We start from the raw sequence: 18,310 nt of genomic DNA, 5'->3' as shown, positions 1-18,310 counted from the left end.
AAAGGGGATTGAAAATAAAACAGCTAACATTATAATGCCCTTATACAAAACTATGGTGCGACCACACTTGGAGTACTGCGTACAATTCTGGTCACCACACCTTAAAAACGACATTGTTGAACTGGATAAGGTACAGAAAGAGGGCAACCAAGATGATCAGGGGCCTAGAGCACCTTTCTTATGAGGCAAGACTACAACACCTGGGGCTTTTTAGTTTAGAAAAAGAGACATAATAGAGGTCTATAAAATCATGCATGGTGTGGAGAAAGTGGAGAGAGAAAAATTCTTTTCCCTCTCACACAACACTAGAACCAGGGGTCACTCCATGAAATTGATTGCCAGGAGGTCTAGGACCAACAAACGGAAGTACTTTTTCACACAACGCATGATCCACTTGTGGAACTCTCTACCACAGGATGTGGTGACAGCCAACAACCTGGATAGCTTTAAGAAGGGTTTGGACGACTTCATGGAGGAGAGGTCTATCAATGGCTACTAGTCGGAGGGCTGTGGGCCACCTCCAGCCTCAGGGGCAGGATGCCTCTGGGTACCAGTTGCAGGGGAGTAATGGCAGGAGAGGCGGCACACCCTCAACTCCTGTCTGTGGCTCCCAGTGGCATCTGGTGGGCCGCTGTGCGAAACAGGATGCTGGACTAGATGGGCCTTGGGCCTGATCCAGCAGGGCTGTTCTTATGTTTCTTATGTATGTTATGAAATAACAGCTGGTGCAGAATGTAGCAGCAAGGGTTCTGGCCAGGGTCAGAGGCTTGGCCCATATCACTGTACTGCTGTGCCAGCTATATTGGCTGCCTGTGTTTTTCTGGACATCATTCAAGGTGCCGGTTTTAGCCTTTAAAGCCTTTAATGTCTGAGGGCCAAGATCCCTGAAGGAGCGCCTACGCCTGTGTGGGTAAGCTGTCTCAGTGGTGGTTCCAGCTCTCTATAACTCCCTGCCCCTTGATCTTAGGCTCGCTCACTCCCTGTTTAATTTTAAACAAAAGTTGAAGGTTCTAGCAGGACTTCCCCTAACTTTACACATACTTCTCCTTGACTGCTCTGTTTTAATGATTGCCTTGTATCTTGTGTTTCTATGATTTTTGGGTTATCGTGTGTCTCTAACAAACGTTGCTGTAATTCTGAACGAATCCTGCTGCCATGAACAGCAATATATACGTCTTTTAAATAAACAAACAACTAAATATAATCCTCAGCCACAATGGCCTTTGACAATGAGATGATGATGGGTGTTGTAGTCCAACAACATCTGGGGATCCAATGTGGGTTCCCCAGATGTTGTCTACTGTTGCTGGTGTAGATAAACTTTAGAAGAACTTCACTTTTTCATAACAGAATCCCCAACTGCTGATCCTTCTAGATGCGCACATTTCTCAGGCACAACCTACGCACTACAAATCCATATATTTATTTTGTTGCACCTGTTGGGTAGCTGCTATTGACTCTGGGTGATCTGTGCCAACTTCCAAGTAGCCTGTTCCATTCTCCAGCACTTTCTGCTCTTTTCCATCAGCTCCATTTATCTCTGGGGAAGTGGGGATGCTCTGAATAGGAGGCATGGGCTTGGAAGTAATCAGCAATCTTTGAGAAGAAGATCTGGAAAGGGCTGGTTTCAGCACAAGTCCTTTTGAACCAGAGGAATCAAGCATGCCTGTGAAGACATAACATGATTGATTTCAAAATGGAAATACTGCAGGCTAATTATAAACTTTAGTGTCTCTCAGCTACACTGAGTGGATTATACAAAGGGCATTCAGTTGTTTATACATCAGCTTGTTGCTGTAGTGTAGGGAACAAACAGAGAACTGGAAAATATCCTTAGGCAATCCTTAGAGACTATGTATCCTGCAATGTTCTCCGTCAGTCATTTTGCTCGGCAGGGCAGGTACCAACAATCGACCAAAGCATCCTATGTTGTGAACTACACCTGGTTTCGCACTCTGTACATGCTCAGAGGGAAAGTCACATCATACACAAACTGAATTGGTTCTTGGAGATGGTGACCATGTAGGATCTGGGCGCACAAACAGAGATAGAGACACACTCAGAAAGTTCAATGGGCTTTATTATAAAAAGTTAAACATCAGGACAAAATAAAAACATGTTTCCGATTCAAAGTGTAGTGTAATGTGCCTAACTAACATATGTGTGTGCAATCAGTAATTGCAGCTATCTAACAATCTAACAAATCCTAAATAAAACATTTAGAGAGAAGCAGAGAAAGAAGGAGGAGGAAGGGGGGGGCTTAGGAAGGGGGTAGCAGTGATTAGTAGGAAGGAGGGAAGAGGGATCCAAGGCTTGTGAAGGCAGCATATTACCCGGATAGAGGCTTGAGAACGGTGGAACTTTCAGCTGAAGGAGAGGAGCTTTTGGCTGGAGACAGGAGCTTTTAGATCAAGCATGCAGTTTGCTCAGAGCACGGCTGAGAGTCAGAGCACCATGGTTGGGGAAGTCTTGACTTCTCACTTCGCAGCAGAAGTCACAAACAGTCCCTTCTCCCATGGAAAGAGTTCCTGCCTCTAGCCCCGCGGCTTGGGCAGCAAACCCTTGGATTGCTCGTGAGCAGATCTTGCTTGTAGGCACAAGATTGCTTGTAGGCAAAAGACTGCTTGTAGTCTCTTGCCACTTCTCTGTCCAGTAAGCTATTCTTTATAGCTGTATCTTCCTTTTATCTCCCATCATCTTTCCTGGGTCCCAAAAGGTGACAACTTGCTGCTACCTTCTGGATAATGTCTTTTAATTATTCAGGATATTAGCCCAGTCCAGGGAGATCTTAATCCCATCTTCTGTTAGCTGCTATCTTGAGGAGGGGACTTTGCCGAAGGCAAATCTGCCTCTCTGAGCTGCAAATGGGCATCTTCTCTTGTCCCCAGATTTGGGCCTGGTCCCAGAAGGTGTTAGTAAAAGGACTAAATCTACAGGTGTTCTCCTAGGGTGGAATTTCTATAGACAGCAACTGAGTAATCCCCTTTGGGCATAGCAGAGCAATCATTGACAAAGATTAACATAGACTTCTTGCAACAGGAAAGGGGAGATCAGCCCCTGGCCTCTTCCACAGACATTATCTGATAGTGAGTTACATTTTAGCATATTGATTAGCTCAGGCCTAGCCCTTGTGTTTCTGTGAGTGTCCATTTCACAATACAATGCTGGATTGCCTCCTCCTTCACAGAGCAGTACATGAGGCAGGCAAGAGACCTGGGTGTCAGTTCACCTTGAGTTCAGGCAACTCTTCTAAAATGGAGTCAGACACGGGCCTGAATTCCATATAATTCTGGGTTGGAATCTCTGGGTCTAATGTTGGGTGTGTGTGTGTCCCCAATGGGGGGGCGTCTCCAACACCTATGAAAGTGGGCTTCTGGAACAGGATCAACTGCATGTATAAATTCCTAAAATAAATGGCAAATGGGCATGCCCCTGTTTGGAATGAGAGAGGAAATACTACTTTAAAATATCTGGGCTAACCAGAAGGAACATAGCTTAGTGCTAGACCATGCCTACACTGGCATAGTCAATGAAAGCCAATGAGGGTTTTTTTCACATGCTATGTATAGAGTTGGACAAGATCTTGTGGGACATCTAATCCAACCCCCTGCTTGATGCAGGAACTCCAGAGGTACAACATTCCCCTCAGATGGCTGTCAAGTATCTGCTTGAAGACCTCCAGAGAGGGAGAACCCACTACACTCTTAGGTAATGAGTTCAATTGGCAAGCTTTTCTTAACATTCAACTGAACGTTACCCTCCTGTAACTTAAACCCATTATATCTAGTCCAGGGGTGGAGATATAATAGAGCGGGCAGGCTCACAGAACCAAGGCCACCCAGCACCTGGGAGCTGCCAGCCTCAGCTCCCCCACCTCAGTACTTATTTCTCAGCTGGATTTTGCTGGATGGGGGCATCTATTTTCCTTTCTCTCCCTCACTGGAGGAGCTCTGGAGGACTTGCTGGACCTGCCAAGGCTCTGGCCATGCACCCTTGCATGTGACCTCACACACAAGGGGAGTGTCTGGCACATGCATGGTGCATGCCCAGCAGGGCCGCAGTGATGAGGGTAAACACAGTCTCCCATTCCCCTGGTTATGCCAGTGATCTAGTCTGAGCCCCTGAGAACAAGTCTCTGCCCTCTTCATTGTGACAGCCCTTCAGGGATTTGAAAGGTGCTGCCATGTCCCCCCTTAGGCTTTCTCTTCTCCAGGCTAAACCTACCCAGTTCTTTCAACATTTTCTCATAGGGCTTATTTACAGTCCCCCAGCACCACTCACAGGCATACCAGCGGCTATATTTACATATTTATCCCATTATAGTTATTTTGTCTTGAACTGGCCTATTTCAGATAAATAAGTTGCCATTTGCAGTACAAGTGCCTTGACGATATATGATGCCAGGATGGTTGGCTGGTTGGTTGCTCAGTATGTTATCAGGGGCAGATTATAGCCTTTCTGCATTTGTTGAGAATACTGAGCCAGCCCTTAGACTAGGAAAAAGATAGCCAAGTCTCGTGATCACACTGGGCAACGATGGCTCCATCTCAATGCCCTATTTGCAAAATTGAACAATTGTGATCTACCTCACAGGAGTGCTGCACATGGATTTAAATAACTTTGCACACAATGATATAAATTATTGCTAACAACAACAACAACACATTTAATCAAAAAATCACTGGTGAATATGCATCTCTTGCCTTTGTTGGAGTTGCCCTCAGACATTCTCCTTTTCTTGAGTTTGTCCTTGATCTGAGTGGTCTCCACAGCTGCACTGCTCACCTCCAGCTTGCTGGGATCCTGTTTTGGTCTGGGGCTGGGCACCAGAGAGGAGTCAGCCATAGCTGTAATATCCGTATTCTTCTTTGGAAGAAGGTTTTTAGTGTCCCAGCTCTCCAGAGGACCAATATCCAGAAGTTCACCTTTGTTTCCCCACAAACATGCCTGCTTCTTTAGCACTGAATGAAGAGACGCTGCAGGACAATTTAATGAAAGGGGCTGTTATTCAACCAGTCTGCCTACTGAAAAATCCACTTCCATGCTTCCATTTATTTCTGCAGAAAACTAGAAGATTAGTGGCACAAATGGCCAGAACCATGGACAGCAGGCTCATTAGACACAAAATAAGATGAGGCACCTGTACTTTTAAGAACTATGTACAACAAAAGATCCTAGCAGGCTTTGGGCAAGAATGGGGAAAGTAGCATCTACCTGAATTCCCTCTTCTATCATATACAGCCCCTGGTCACCCTAATGCAGGAATGCGCAACCCATCATCCTCTCAGCCACAATGGCCAAAAGTTAACATGTATATGACAAACTGAGCTGTAAGACAAATAAACATCTCTGCCAGATATCAGGCATCTCATTTATGAGTGGGGTTTTATCATCTCTTTGGACTATTACAAGTCACATACTCAGTATGCCCTTTCCTCACCCTCATCTGCTGTCATCCATCTGTTCCCACACAGCTGCAAATTGGAATCGATGCTTTCTCCTCTCAGTGCTCTGCATCCAGGCTTCGCTTGGGGGATGCTCCCACAGTACATTGCAATGGAGGCTCGGTACTTAGCTTTGAAATGAAAACAGCAAGAATGAAATAAAATATAAAGGGGAGAACAGAGATGTGCAAATTGTTACGATACTAAGCAAAAGATGTGTAATTTCTTACACGGAGTTCAGAAATTTCCCCTCACAGAATCACTTCCATTTTTAAGGCATTTCCCCAAAGTTCAGACTGGAGTATATTTGGGGAAATGCGATTTGCTCTCAGCTATCATTGTGATGGAAACTTCTGAGAGAACAGTGGATTTTTAAATTAGTGATCTGGATATTTTAACCTATAGATTGTTTGTTTTTGTTTTTCAAACTTTTTTCAAGGCTGGCCACTCTCCTATGTGTTGTCTATCCTGATCTCACTATGTCATCTGATCCCAGGGAGGCAGAGGAGGTTCTGAGCCATAGTTTGGAAGCCATGATGAGCTGGATGGAAGCCAACAGGATGAAACTTAATCCTGACAAGATGGCATAAGGTGATGGTGGTTAGTAGAAGCCCTGATCAGGGTATGAGATTTCAGCCGGTTCTAGATGGGCTGGCACTCCCTCTGAAAGAGCAGGTTCACAGTTTGGGAGTTCTCCTGGATCCAGCGCTGCTCCTAGAAAATCAGGTGTTGGCTATGATCAGGACAGTGCCCTTTCTCAGCTTCAGCTGGTGCACTAGCTGTGACGCTTCCTTGAGAAGGCTGATCTGGCCTCTGTTACCCATGCCTAAGTCACATCACATTTGGATTATTGCAATACAGTCTATGTGGGGCTGTCCTTGAAAAGCATTCGGAAACTACAGATGGTGCAGAATGTGGCAGGCAGATTGATTTCTTGGATGGCTCACGGTGCACGTATTACTCCAGTCTTGAAGATACTGCACTGGCTGCCAGTCTGTTTCCAGGTACAATTCAAGGTGCTGGTTATTGCCTTTAAAGCCCTAAATGGCTTGAGTCCCGGGTACCTTAGGGACTGCCCACTACCAGCTGAATCTACCCACCTGACTAGATCAGCTGGGATGACTCTATTTCCTGTGCCAACACCTGCTGAGGCTCATTTGTTGAGCACGTGGGACAGGCCCTCTCAGTGATTGCCCCTAGGCTTTAGAACTCACCCATGGTTGAGATCCACATGGCTCCCTCTCTCCTAGCCTTTCAGAGGAATTTAAAGACTGGCCTTTTAAATACAGGCTTTTGGTCAATGAGTGGCCCCCGGCTCTCTTTTAAACATAGCTGTGGTTTTGTTTTATTTTATCAGCATGCTTTTATTGAAGTTTTATTACTGTTTTTATCTTGTTGTTAACTGCCTTGGGGCGGGCGGTATATAAAATATAAGTAACAGCAGTCCCATTGCAAATATGATGGATATTTATATACCGCTTTTCAAAACAAGTTTACACAGATATAAATAAATAAAGTGGCTCCTTTTCCCCAAAGGGCTCACACTCTAAAAAAGAAAGAAAGAAAAGAAACATAAGACAGACACCAGCCACAGCCACTGGAGGGATGCTGTGCTGGAGATGGATAGGACCGGTTGCTCTCCTTCTGCCAAATAAACAGAATCACCACTTTGAAAAGGTGCCTCTTTGCTCAGTTAGAAGGGTAGTGGTGGTGGTAGTAGTAGTAGTAGTAATGATGATAATAAATACTAGTGCTGCAACATTCACATTCAAGAGGACTCATTTTAAAATGTGGACTACACCAGCAAGTTTGTCACCTCTTCTGCAGCGATGTGCTTCCATTTTGTGAATGCTTTCTTTCTCGTGGATGGCATCCAGTGCAACACTCCATCAGCACAAAGCTCTTTCTGTGTCTCAGCCCAGTCTCTTGAATTCCCCCCTCCCACTGCATCCATGGCTTTCCCACATTATTGCTGAGAGTCTGTTGACACTTGGAAAGAGCTTTTCCGGTTACTTTGGAGGCTACAGTGGGAAGTGGGGGTGGGGGCTAGCACAACAGTGCAAGCACTGCTCTGTATGCTACTAGCCTATGCTATTTTCTTTTTCTGGAGAGAATCCAAGAAATGAGTAACAAATGCACATACCTTGCACAAAAAGAAATTTCTTGTACCATCTCCTTATTGGACAGTGAAATCAAATACGGAGTGCATAAACAAAATTCGCTAAAAAGAAACTGCTATCCCATACTCAGGGTGGCTTCATGAGACTGATTTGGACTTAGGTTTTGGATCCGTTGTTGTTGGGGTTTTTTTAACCTGAATAGATATTTGCACTTTTGTATTTTTGTGAGCAGTGATTCTGCTCACAGTGGGACTTAAGGTCAATAGGAGTTGGGTGGGAACGGGGTGACTGAGGATGACCGAGGACTTGTAAATCTTGCCTCACCAACCTTCAGGGCCGGATTAAGCTAGTGCGGGGCCTGTAGCGTATGTTATGAAGGGGTCTCAAATTTTAAAAATGCACATAAATATTAAAACATAAATTATTCACTTGCATAGTTAAATGATTACATTTTTTTCATTTGCTATACAGCCAGATAATACAACAGATGTCTGACACTTCAGTAATACTGTTATTTACATGTAGGTATCAATTTCAAATGTCAAAAGTAAGACAACTACAATTTAAAAGTTACATTTTCTAGATTTAGCATAAGCAAATTTCTTGATGATACTGGAAATGTCTATTTCATGCAGAAGTTCATGTTCAATGCTCATTAGAGTGAGATTGCTTAATCTGTTTTGACCCAACATCTGGGAATCAAATAGGACAGCAGAATGTTACATATGGAGTTATCCCAATTTTGCAGAATGTAAAGATAACCAATCATTTCATGGGCAAGGGAGTTTTAAAAATGAGTTTCTTGTGAACTGATTTGCAAAGCCTTATTTTGAAGCAAGTGTACAAAAATAGACTTTTGGTGGGGGAGCCTGTTACAAGCACAAACAAAATAAAATAGTAATGTTTAAAAGGGGAAACATGTTAAGAGAACCATGTTCTCATATTTTGCTATTTAAGCCATTTTGAGAACTCTGCTGCTAAAAAGGCAGCATATAAATATTTTTAATAAGGGAAGGGAAGAGAAAGAAACCCACACAGAGAGACCAGATTAGAGCTATAAGCAGTGTATCTTCAGGAACAAGATCCATTTTGTCAGAGCATCCCCACCACATTCTTTTCAAAGCTTTTAATATTTTTGCACTGGCTAATTTCCTCACAAGAAGGTATACTGTTGGGATGGGGAGGGGTTTTCTTTCAAGTTTGCACTAGAACAGTTTTGGAAATGTTTTTTTTTTTAAAAAAAAAAAGCTTAAGACTCTCTCCCTCACACACACGGGGTGGAACTTCTCTCACATGTACACAGAGGCGTAACTATAGGGGGGCAGGGGGGGCACGTGCCCCGGGCGCCATCTTTTCTGGTCACATGGGGGGCGCCGACATGACAAAATTTTTTAATTTTTTTTGTTAATACAAATGTTTCCTGCTCAGTGCAGCAGCGCTGCAGCAGTCAAGGGAGTGTGTAGGCAGCCCATCCCCCACGAGCGGTCCCTTCCGCGCTGCCCGCACCCCCCCCCCATTGCTTTGCTGGCACCTGGCGGCCAGTCAGTGGCTTGGCTTGGCGGCAGCGGCGGGTGCTTGTGAGGAAAAACCTAAGTATAATGTAGTATGTTGTGGTGTGGGGGGGGGAGCGCAGGGGGCGCCATTTCAGTGCTTGCCCCGGGCGCCATTTTCCCTAGTTACGCCTCTGCATGTACAACTCACATGGGGGTGGAGGGGCGGGGAGAGAGAGCAACACAGTAGCTTGACCAAGTGGAACAAATCACACACAAACCAAACAAACAGCAAAGGGTTGGTTTTTACAAAATGTTTTACTTTCCTTCTTGGAGGGAGCCCAACAGCCAGCTTCCTCGGCTCTGCAATTACGTACAAACTAGCTGATCGGGCACAGAGCATCTGTGCCCCTAGTTCTCCCTGACTCTTTCCCCCTCTTCAGCCCCATTTCATTCTCCTCCCGCCCAGTTTGTTCCCACCCCCAGTTCTTTCTGACCCCCACCCTCCCAGTTTGTTTTCCCTCAGCAGCCAGACTTCTCTTCCCCGCCTGCTGCCGCTTCTCCTCCCCACAACTTCCAGAAATCCTCAGTCAGCCGTTCACTGCTCCCTGGTGCTAGTCCAGGTGTGGCGGCCAGCCAACCGCCTCCTGTCACGTGTGTGGCTCCACCGCCCAGCCCAACTCCTTGCCGCCTGCGTCTGCCAGGAACTCTCGCGAGAGTTCCATCACTCTCACGAGGTTTCTGCCACGCCTTAGAACTGGCATGTCTTGGAGAAATAAGTATATAGATTCCAAGTTGGGGAGGTGCACAAGACTCCAGGAGAACCAATAAGGCTGGGAGAAAGGTTAACCCTTTGTTTACTCTCTGCTACTGCCGATCTCCAAGAGACTCAACATTAATTCACATGAGTTGCAACTGCACCCTTGTACCCCCCCTCCTGGATCTGCCCCTGGACTGTGAATAAAACTGTTAATATCATAATGCCCTTATACAAATCTATGGTGCAGCTACAATTCGAGTACTGTGTATGGGGTTGAGACAGCCTTGGTCGGCCTGATGGATGACCTTTACCGGGGAATCGACAGAGGGAGTGTGACTCTGCTGGTTCTTCTGGATCTCTCGGCAGCGTTCGATACCATCAACCATGGTATCCTTCTGGATCGCCTGGGGGAGCTGGGGATAGGGGGCACTGCTTTGCAGTGGTTCCGCTCCTATCTCTCGGGTAGATTCTAGATGGTGGAGCTCAGTGACAGTTGCTCCTCAAAACGGGAGCTGCTATATGGAGTCCCCGAGGGCTCCATTCTGTCACCAATGCTTTTTAATATCTACATGAAATCTCTGGGTGAGGTCATCAGGAGATTTGGTCCTGGGTGTTATCAGTATGCTGATGACACCCAAATCTACGTCTCCTTTTCATCTTCAGGAAATGGCACTCATTCTCTAAATGCCTGCCTACAGGCAGTAATGGGCTGGATGATGGATAACAAATTGAAGCTGAATCCAAGCAAGACGGAGGTGCTCATTGTGGGGGCTCAGAATCTGAGGGATGAGTTAGTTCTCTCTGTGCTGGATGGGGTTACACTCCCCCAGAAGGAGCAGGTGAGCAGCTTGGGAGTATTCCTGGACCCAGGCCTCACCCTGGTATCTCAGGTGGAGGCCATGGCCAGGAGTGCTTTTTAACAGCTTCGGCTGATTCAACAGCTGTACCCATTCCTTGGAGAGGATGACCTCAAAACAGTGGTGCATCAGGTGGTAACCTCCCAGCTCGACTACTGCAATGCACTCTACATGGGGTTGCCTTTGTACATAGTCTGGAAACTTCCGTTAGTTCAGAATGCGGCAGCCAGGCTGGTCTCTGGGGCAACCCGGAGAGACCATATTATGCCAGTTTTGAAACAGCTACACTGGCTGCCGATATGTTTCCGGGCAAAATACAAAGTGCTGGTTATTACCTTTAAAGCCCTGAATGGCTTAGGTCCGAGTTATCCAAGAGAGCGCCTTCTTTTACATGATCTCCACTGCATGTTAAGATCATCTAAGGAGGTCCAGCTCCAGTTGCCACCAGTTCGTCTGGTGGCAACGCCTTCTCTATAGCTGCTCCTGGGCTGTGGAATGCACTCCTGCCAGAAATTCATAATTTGAGATCATTGCTGTCCTTCAGGAGAGCCCTTAAAACCTACCTATTTGGCCTGGCCTTCCAGGGTTTAAATGATTAATTGTTTTAAATTGTTGCCCTGGTTTTCAGGGCTTTTAGCTGTTTTATTGGTTTTATTGTGTTTTTATAGTTTGATTTTAATTGTTAATTTGTTTTAATTGTTTTTATCATGCTGTGAACCACCTTGAGCCATTCTGGAAGGGCAGAATATAAATCAAATAAATAAATAAATAAATAAATAAATAAATAAATAAATAAATAAAGTTCTGGTTCCCATACCACAAAAAGAACATTATAGAATTTGAGAAGGTGCAGAAGAGGGCAATCAAGATGATCAGGGCCCTAGAGCATCTTCCTAATGAGGCAAGGCTACAACATCTGTGGCTTTTTAGTTCAGAAAAAAGGCAACCGAGGGGCGACATGATAGAGGTCTATAAAATCATGCATGGTGTGGCGAGAGAGAATTTTTTTCTCCCTCTGGGTGTTCTAGTCCCTGAAACTGATTACCAAGAAATTTAGGACTGACAAAAGGAAGTAATTTTTCACACAACACATAACCTATAGAGTCCTCTACCATAAGATGTAGTGACAGCCACCAGCCTGGATGGCTTTAAGAAAATAAATTAATGGAGGACAAGTCTATCGATGGCTACTAGCCTGAGGGTTCTAGGTCAGGGTTTATTAACCTTGGGCCCCCAGATGTTGTTGGACTACAACTCCCAGAATCCACAGATATGGCTTTTGTGGCTGAGGATTCTGGGAGTTGTAGTCCAACAACATCTGAGGGCCCAAGGTTAAGAAACCCTGTTCTAGGTCACCTCCAACATAAGAGGCAAGATGCGCCTAAATAACAGTTGCAAGGGAGCAACAGGAAAAAAAGGGACTTGCCTTCATCCCCTGCCTGTGGGCTTCCCAGAGGCATCTGGTGGAAACAGGAAGCTGGACTGGATGAGCTTTGGGCCAGATACAGCAGGGCTGTTCTTACGTAATAGTCACCGAATTATTCATAAAATCCTGAAGGCATATGGATGACCACTGCAAACAAATGTGAGATTTTGTGTATCTGTCCTCACTGATGACAGTATTTGGTACTATATTTGCATGGAGTGGTCTGGTATACTTATGCATCCAGAGACAAGCCTTAGTGCATTATGATTGACCAGGAACATGATAACTTAGCAGAGAGTTTTTGATGTGAAAAATGAAAATAAACGAAAAATGAAAATAATTTAAGCCAGCTTTTTACCTGCTGTAAAATCACCATGTGCTGCCATGAGCAAGGAAAGGCACAGGATACCTTTACAGCTGAGAGATGGCTGGTTTTGGTTCTTTCTGCTGGCCCTGCTGCAGCTTTTCTCCCTGAACTTCCAAAGGTCTGTATGGAACAACACCAAAAACACCAACATGGGTGACATGCAGGTGCACCTCATTATTTGCAGGAGTTCTGTTCTTTGCCTACAACCATGAGTAACAAAATCATGAATAACAAGTCATTGCACATTGTACCTATGCAAATTGGAGGGTTAGGTTCCTGGCGGCTCAAAAATCACAGGGAAACAGCCAAAACACATTTAAAAGGGTGAAATAAAGTGCCCTACCATGCTCTTCAAGCCTCTAGCTATGTAGCAATGTCCCACCAGAAGTCCAAATTCTTCAATTTTTTAGCAATTTTTAGTCGGGGGGGCAGGGAGAAAGGTTTTGGTTTTTTTTAAAACTAAATGAGCCATAAAATGGCTCCCTTTTACAAAATGGCAGCCAGAAATTATGTCTGAAGTAATTTCTGTCTACAAACTGCAGATACACAAAATCAACCCCTTTTTGTCCTTTGAAGAGCCAAGGTTGGTTGTTAATTACCCAGCCGCGGATATGTGAAACCGTGGATAACGAATCCACATATAACATGGTTCACCTGTATTCCTTCTTCTATCTGCCACTGGAAATCTGGAACACTTATTTAATGGACTAATTCAGATGTCACACAGATAATTGGTAAAAGCCAGGTTCCACATGATGTCTCTGAGCCTCAGGAGTGCACAGTTCCCTCTCACATTCCTGAATGAGCATCCGTTTCCACTCTAGGATAAAGTAAATCAAGATCGGTCGTGATGTCCAGACCCATGGATCTTGGTTTATTTTAGACTACTTCCTTCAGATAATCTGATATCTGTAACTTACTTCAGATCTTGGGTACAGATCTCAGCTAATTTGAAGTAAGCAAGCTAGAAAAAACAGAGATTGGTGGTTTGGATGTCACAACCAATCTTGGAGGTCATTCATACAATCAAAAACTGTGTTCTACTACCCGGGTTTATGAGCTGTGTGTGCTCCCAATTTTCAGTTGTGAGGAAGCAAGGTAGCTTTTCCTCCTACCTTGCTTCCACACAACCACTTTATGGTTGGATGCTTGCATGGGCATGGAGTTCATACTCCTGAGACTCAGTTATGTGGAGCCCAGCTTTAAGCAAGGTTTCGTGTGACATCTGAACCAGCCCAAAGAGTAAGGGCTGCTTCACACCATTATATTTTCCTACACATAAATCATCTCCATGTAGGAAAACAATGTGAATTCAGTCTTGTGTAAAGTCAGCATGAGTGTCTGTATTGCTACCAAGGTGCATCAGGAAGTTGATATTATTGTAGGCCAGCATTAACTTTCCCTGCCCTGGTCATAACATACAACTGGCAACTGCTTGCTTACAACTGAAGCTTACAAACTGCTGATAGAAATTTCTGAGGGAAGTTAATGTACCTGTGAAGGTCAAGACATGTATGGTTGGTCATGAGGAAGCCATTTTCTGTAGCCTTCCCATGGCTACGGGACTCTAACCTGCATTCCATCCCAATTTGGTACAACCCACACATTATCGGGTTCTGTGGCCCTAAGGGAATGTAGTTATCAGTTCATTATGAGATAGCCCAGGAAGCTCAATGAAAACAGGTGTAGAAATGACATGTGGAAAGGCAGGCAGAAATGATAACTGTACTGGGAAGGTGTGAACATATCCTCTGAGCTTGTAACAGAGGTCTCATTCCTTTGGGAATAATACAGTCAGCCTGGCCTGTATTGTCAGAAAGGCCCCATTTTGCTGATATAACAACTTAAGGTAAAGTTCATATTCATTTCAGTAGTAGGGAAGCTCAGTTATGATGATAAACACCTTTGACTATTCCACAGAGGGGCTCTAAAAGAGAGAAGAGCCATTTCAACAATAAACCAACTGCAATGGGGACCCAAAGCAATTGATTTGTGAGGGAAAGATGTGGCGGGGGAGGCGAATGGATATGCTATGCCTGGTTAAACCATAACAAAAGAGCGTGTGCCGGGAACGGAACAACCAGAAGTATTTACTTCTTCTTCCAATAAAAATGAAATATTGAGAAAACCTCTATATGCCTCCCCGTGAAATAAATGTGGAAGGATAAAATACCAGCCAATTAACTGTAAATTTAGATGACTCGAGCATTTGTTAATTTATTTATCCATTTATCATACCGCAGCCTGCCAGCCATTTCTCAGGCATCTTCCCTATGCAGCAATATATTTCTGTTTCTGCTCTATATTATACTCTGCTACATGAATTCCTAAATTTAATCGGATGAAGGTGTAGAATAGTTTCAAGCACTAAGATGATTTCGATGTTTCATGCTCAAGAAATCCCATATTGAGAAGAGACCATGCTGCATATAAAATCCAATTGACAGTGAGTGTGGCGGACAATAAAAGCTCTCATGCCTTCTCTATATTCTTGTGGCCATGGGATTCCATCATGCAAACTGAAGGAATTCCCTTCCATTTTCAGAATGATCAGACCTGTGAATTGCATATGGCAATGGGAAACTTGATAAATGAGCAGCTAGTTCAGGGTCATAGTTGTTGTTGATCTTCACTCTAACAATCTCTGTTTCCACCACCACCTGTCTCTTGATGGCTAACGCTAACCACCTCTGATGTCACTGGTATACCTGCCATTGGTTTACCTGCGGGAGTTGGAGACTGACTGATACAAGACTGAGCAGGTCTTTTATTTTTGTAGTTTTCCTGTTGTTTTTAATGTGGGCTTCTTTCTCTTTCTGAGAGAAATAGCAATTTATTTTAAAAATTAATTATTCTAAGGATTCAACTCCCACAGGTAAACCAGTGACGCCATCTGGGTGGCACTGTTTTACAGTGGCTCTGCTCCTACCTCTCTTGTAGATTCCAGATGGTGTCACTTGGAGACTGTTGTTCTGCAAAGCGAGAACTAAAGTGTGGAGTTCCACAAGGCTCCAAGCTGTCTCCAATGCTCTTTAATATCTACATGAGACTGCTGGGAGAGATCATCAGGAGGTTTGGTGTGGGGTGTTATCAATTTGCTGATGACACCCAGATCTACTTCTCCATGCCTACCTCATCAGGAAATGGCATATCTTCCCTAAATGCCTGCCTGGAGGCGGTAATGGGCTGGATGAGGGATAAAAAACTGAGGTTGAATCAAAATAAGACGGAGGTACTGTCTGAGTGGGGGTTGGGACCCAAGAGATGGTTTAGATCTGCCTGTTCTGGATGGGGTTACAATCCCTCTGAAAGATCAGGTACATAGCTTGGGAGTACTCCTGGACCCAAAGCTCTCCATGGTTTCTCAGGTTGGGGCAGTGGCCAGGAGTGCTTTTTATCAGCTTTGGCTGATACATCAGCTACGTCCATTCCTAGAGGTAAATGACCTTAAAACAGTGGTACATATGCTAGTAACCTCCACACTTGACTACTGTATTGCACTCTACATGGGGTTGCCTCTGTACATAGTCTGGAAACTACAATTGGTACAGAATGTGGCAGCCAGATTGGTCTCTGGGACAACTCAAAGGAACCACATAACACCAGTTTTATGGGAACTGCACTGGCTGCTAATATGTTTCTGGGTGGAATACAAAGTACTGGTTATTAACTATAAAGCCCTTAATGGCTTGGGTCCAGGCTATTTAAGAGAGGGCCTCCTTTGTCATGAACCCTGCCACCAGTTACGATCTTCTGGAGAGGTCCAGTTATGCTTGCCACCAGCTCGTTTGGTGGCGATTCAGGACCAGGCTTTCTCTGTGGCTGCCCCAGGGCTTTGGAATATGCTCCCTGCTGAAAAAAGAGCAGCTCCTTCTCTGTTTGTTTTCAGGAAGACCCTCAAGACTCTCCTGTTCTTGCAAGCTTGTAATTTAATAATTTAATAATTTGTTTTCATAACTGTTTTATACTTTTTATTGTCATGTGCATTTTAATCTGTGTTTTTTTAAATTTTGTACACCGCCTAGAGATGTACATATCAAGCAGTATAAAAATATGATAGATAGATAGATAGATAGATAGATAGATAGATAGATAGATAGATAGATAGATAACTTTGAGTAATTTTTCTTCATCCTGTCAGCCAGTTACATTTAAAACCATCTAAACATTTTTGTACTAAACTTGCTACAGTAATAAATTACTCATTAAAAGTCCCCCTTCCAAAAAAAATCCCTTCTTAATTCTTAAAACAGTTCTTAATTCTTTAAACTCACCATGCTCAGATTTCCTTTTCCTTATAGCAAAATTTTCTTTTAAAAAGATGGAGGCCACAAACCATATTAAAAAGCTGCAGAAAGCAGATTCATCAAAAAATCACCACCACCACCCCCCAATCACTAGCAGGAGCTCAAGTGGAAATGAGTGTGAGATCTGGGCAAACCGGTTTGGAATCCAAACCCTAGCAGTAATTAAACCACAGTATTGAGTGCCGGGCCTAGGACATCACAATTATTCAAGTATTGTACCCAATGTTTTCAGAGTACATATCGTTACTGTGTCCACTAGAGATGCAGCCAAGATACACCAATTTCTGAAAGATGGCTGATTGATTGTTCTGCAAGTTTTTCTAACTAAAGAAAAGCAAAGAGGCAAGAACACCAAGCATATTTTCATTTGTACTTCCTTGGGGCCTGATTTGGTAAGCAGTGAAGGAAACAAAATGCTTTTTGTTGACTCTGAGGAATTTTGGATCAGGGTCTTTTGCAGACTGGTTAAGTCTTATCCAGTATGAAAGGCCACAGACATTTTTACCCACTCATGCATCTGGGGCAGCCATATGGAGAAAAGGACAAGTCTCCTATACCTTTAAGAGATGTACAAAAGAAAGAATTTCAGCAGGTGCAGCTTGTTGTGCAGGGGAAAGAAAAATTGCACCTACTGAAATTGCCTCTTCTCTGCATCTTTTAAAGGTACAGGAGACCTGTCCTCTTTTCCATTGGGCAGTTCTACATACACACACACTCCCTCCTTCATGCTGGTCTCAACAGTAGGCTAGCCTAGGAGTGATAATTCTTTAGATCTTCATCAGAAAGAAGGCTGGTTCACACACGCATTTGTGATAGGGATCTGGATGAATGTTAGTTCGTGCACATCCCTAATCCATGAAGATCACTTGATAACTTGTATAGATATGGTGGTGTGGTATAGTAGTTAGAGTGCTGGACTAGGACTGGGGAGACCCAAGTTCAAATCCCCATTCAACCATAATATGCTGGGGGACTCTGGGCCAGTCACTTCTCTCTCAGCCTAACCTACTTCACAGGGTTGTTGTAAGGAGAAACTTAAGTATGTATTTACCACTCTGGGCTCCTTGGAGGAAGAGCAGGATATAAAATGTAAATAATAATATTATACAAGGTGATAACTTGTATAGATGAATAGGCCATCACAGATTTAACACTAACATATGCCCCAGCTTCCTTTAGTTACTCAGGTGCAACCCTCTGTTGGTATTTGTCCTCATTGCTAATTTGCCTTTTGGGGGAATATTTGGGGGACTTCTTATTTTTTGTCAGTGTGGGTATATGAGGATTAGGGTATATGTGCTTCTCTTCCACCCACTTTCACGCCACCCCTATAACTGCCAATTCAGATCATAGATGTTGCTGAATGCATGTAAGTTATCACTATTCTACAAGAAGTACAATCAAATCCAGTATGAGGTTGAGCATTTAATTAAACATGCTTATGGGTTAAAAAGAAAAAAGAAAAGATTAGTTTCTGTATTAATTAATTAAAGTATTAATTATTAATTATTATTACTGACTGACATGGCTTACAAACTG

The 18,310-nt window shown here is 43.9% G+C and overlaps 1 protein-coding gene across 10 annotated transcripts in view; it reads right to left on the bottom strand.

Annotated features, from left to right (window-relative positions):
- Positions 1–18,310, bottom strand: part of TOGARAM2 (TOG array regulator of axonemal microtubules 2) — a 124,329-nt gene that overhangs the window by 63,137 nt on the left and 42,882 nt on the right. For 5 of the 10 annotated variants that reach the window (XM_053306586.1, XM_053306532.1, XM_053306569.1 and 2 more), the window contains exons 2-4: positions 5,441–5,575; positions 4,704–4,976; positions 1,437–1,666 (exon numbers count right to left, since the gene is read on the bottom strand). In XM_053306586.1, the coding sequence (XP_053162561.1) occupies positions 1,437–1,666; positions 4,704–4,976; positions 5,441–5,552 (615 nt within the window). In that variant the 5' untranslated portion in view covers positions 5,553–5,575. Of the gene's footprint in view, positions 1–1,436; positions 1,667–4,703; positions 4,977–5,440; positions 5,576–12,455; positions 12,665–18,310 lie in introns of all 10 variants that reach the window. The other 5 variants (XM_053306558.1, XM_053306550.1, XM_053306522.1 and 2 more) reach the window with 2 other exon arrangements.

This window comes from Hemicordylus capensis, chromosome 1, assembly GCF_027244095.1.
Source record: "Hemicordylus capensis ecotype Gifberg chromosome 1, rHemCap1.1.pri, whole genome shotgun sequence".
NCBI classification, from domain to species: domain Eukaryota; kingdom Metazoa; phylum Chordata; class Lepidosauria; order Squamata; family Cordylidae; genus Hemicordylus; species Hemicordylus capensis.
Note: the sequence above shows the minus strand (reverse complement) of the source record. Positions and strands in the feature narration are given on the sequence as shown.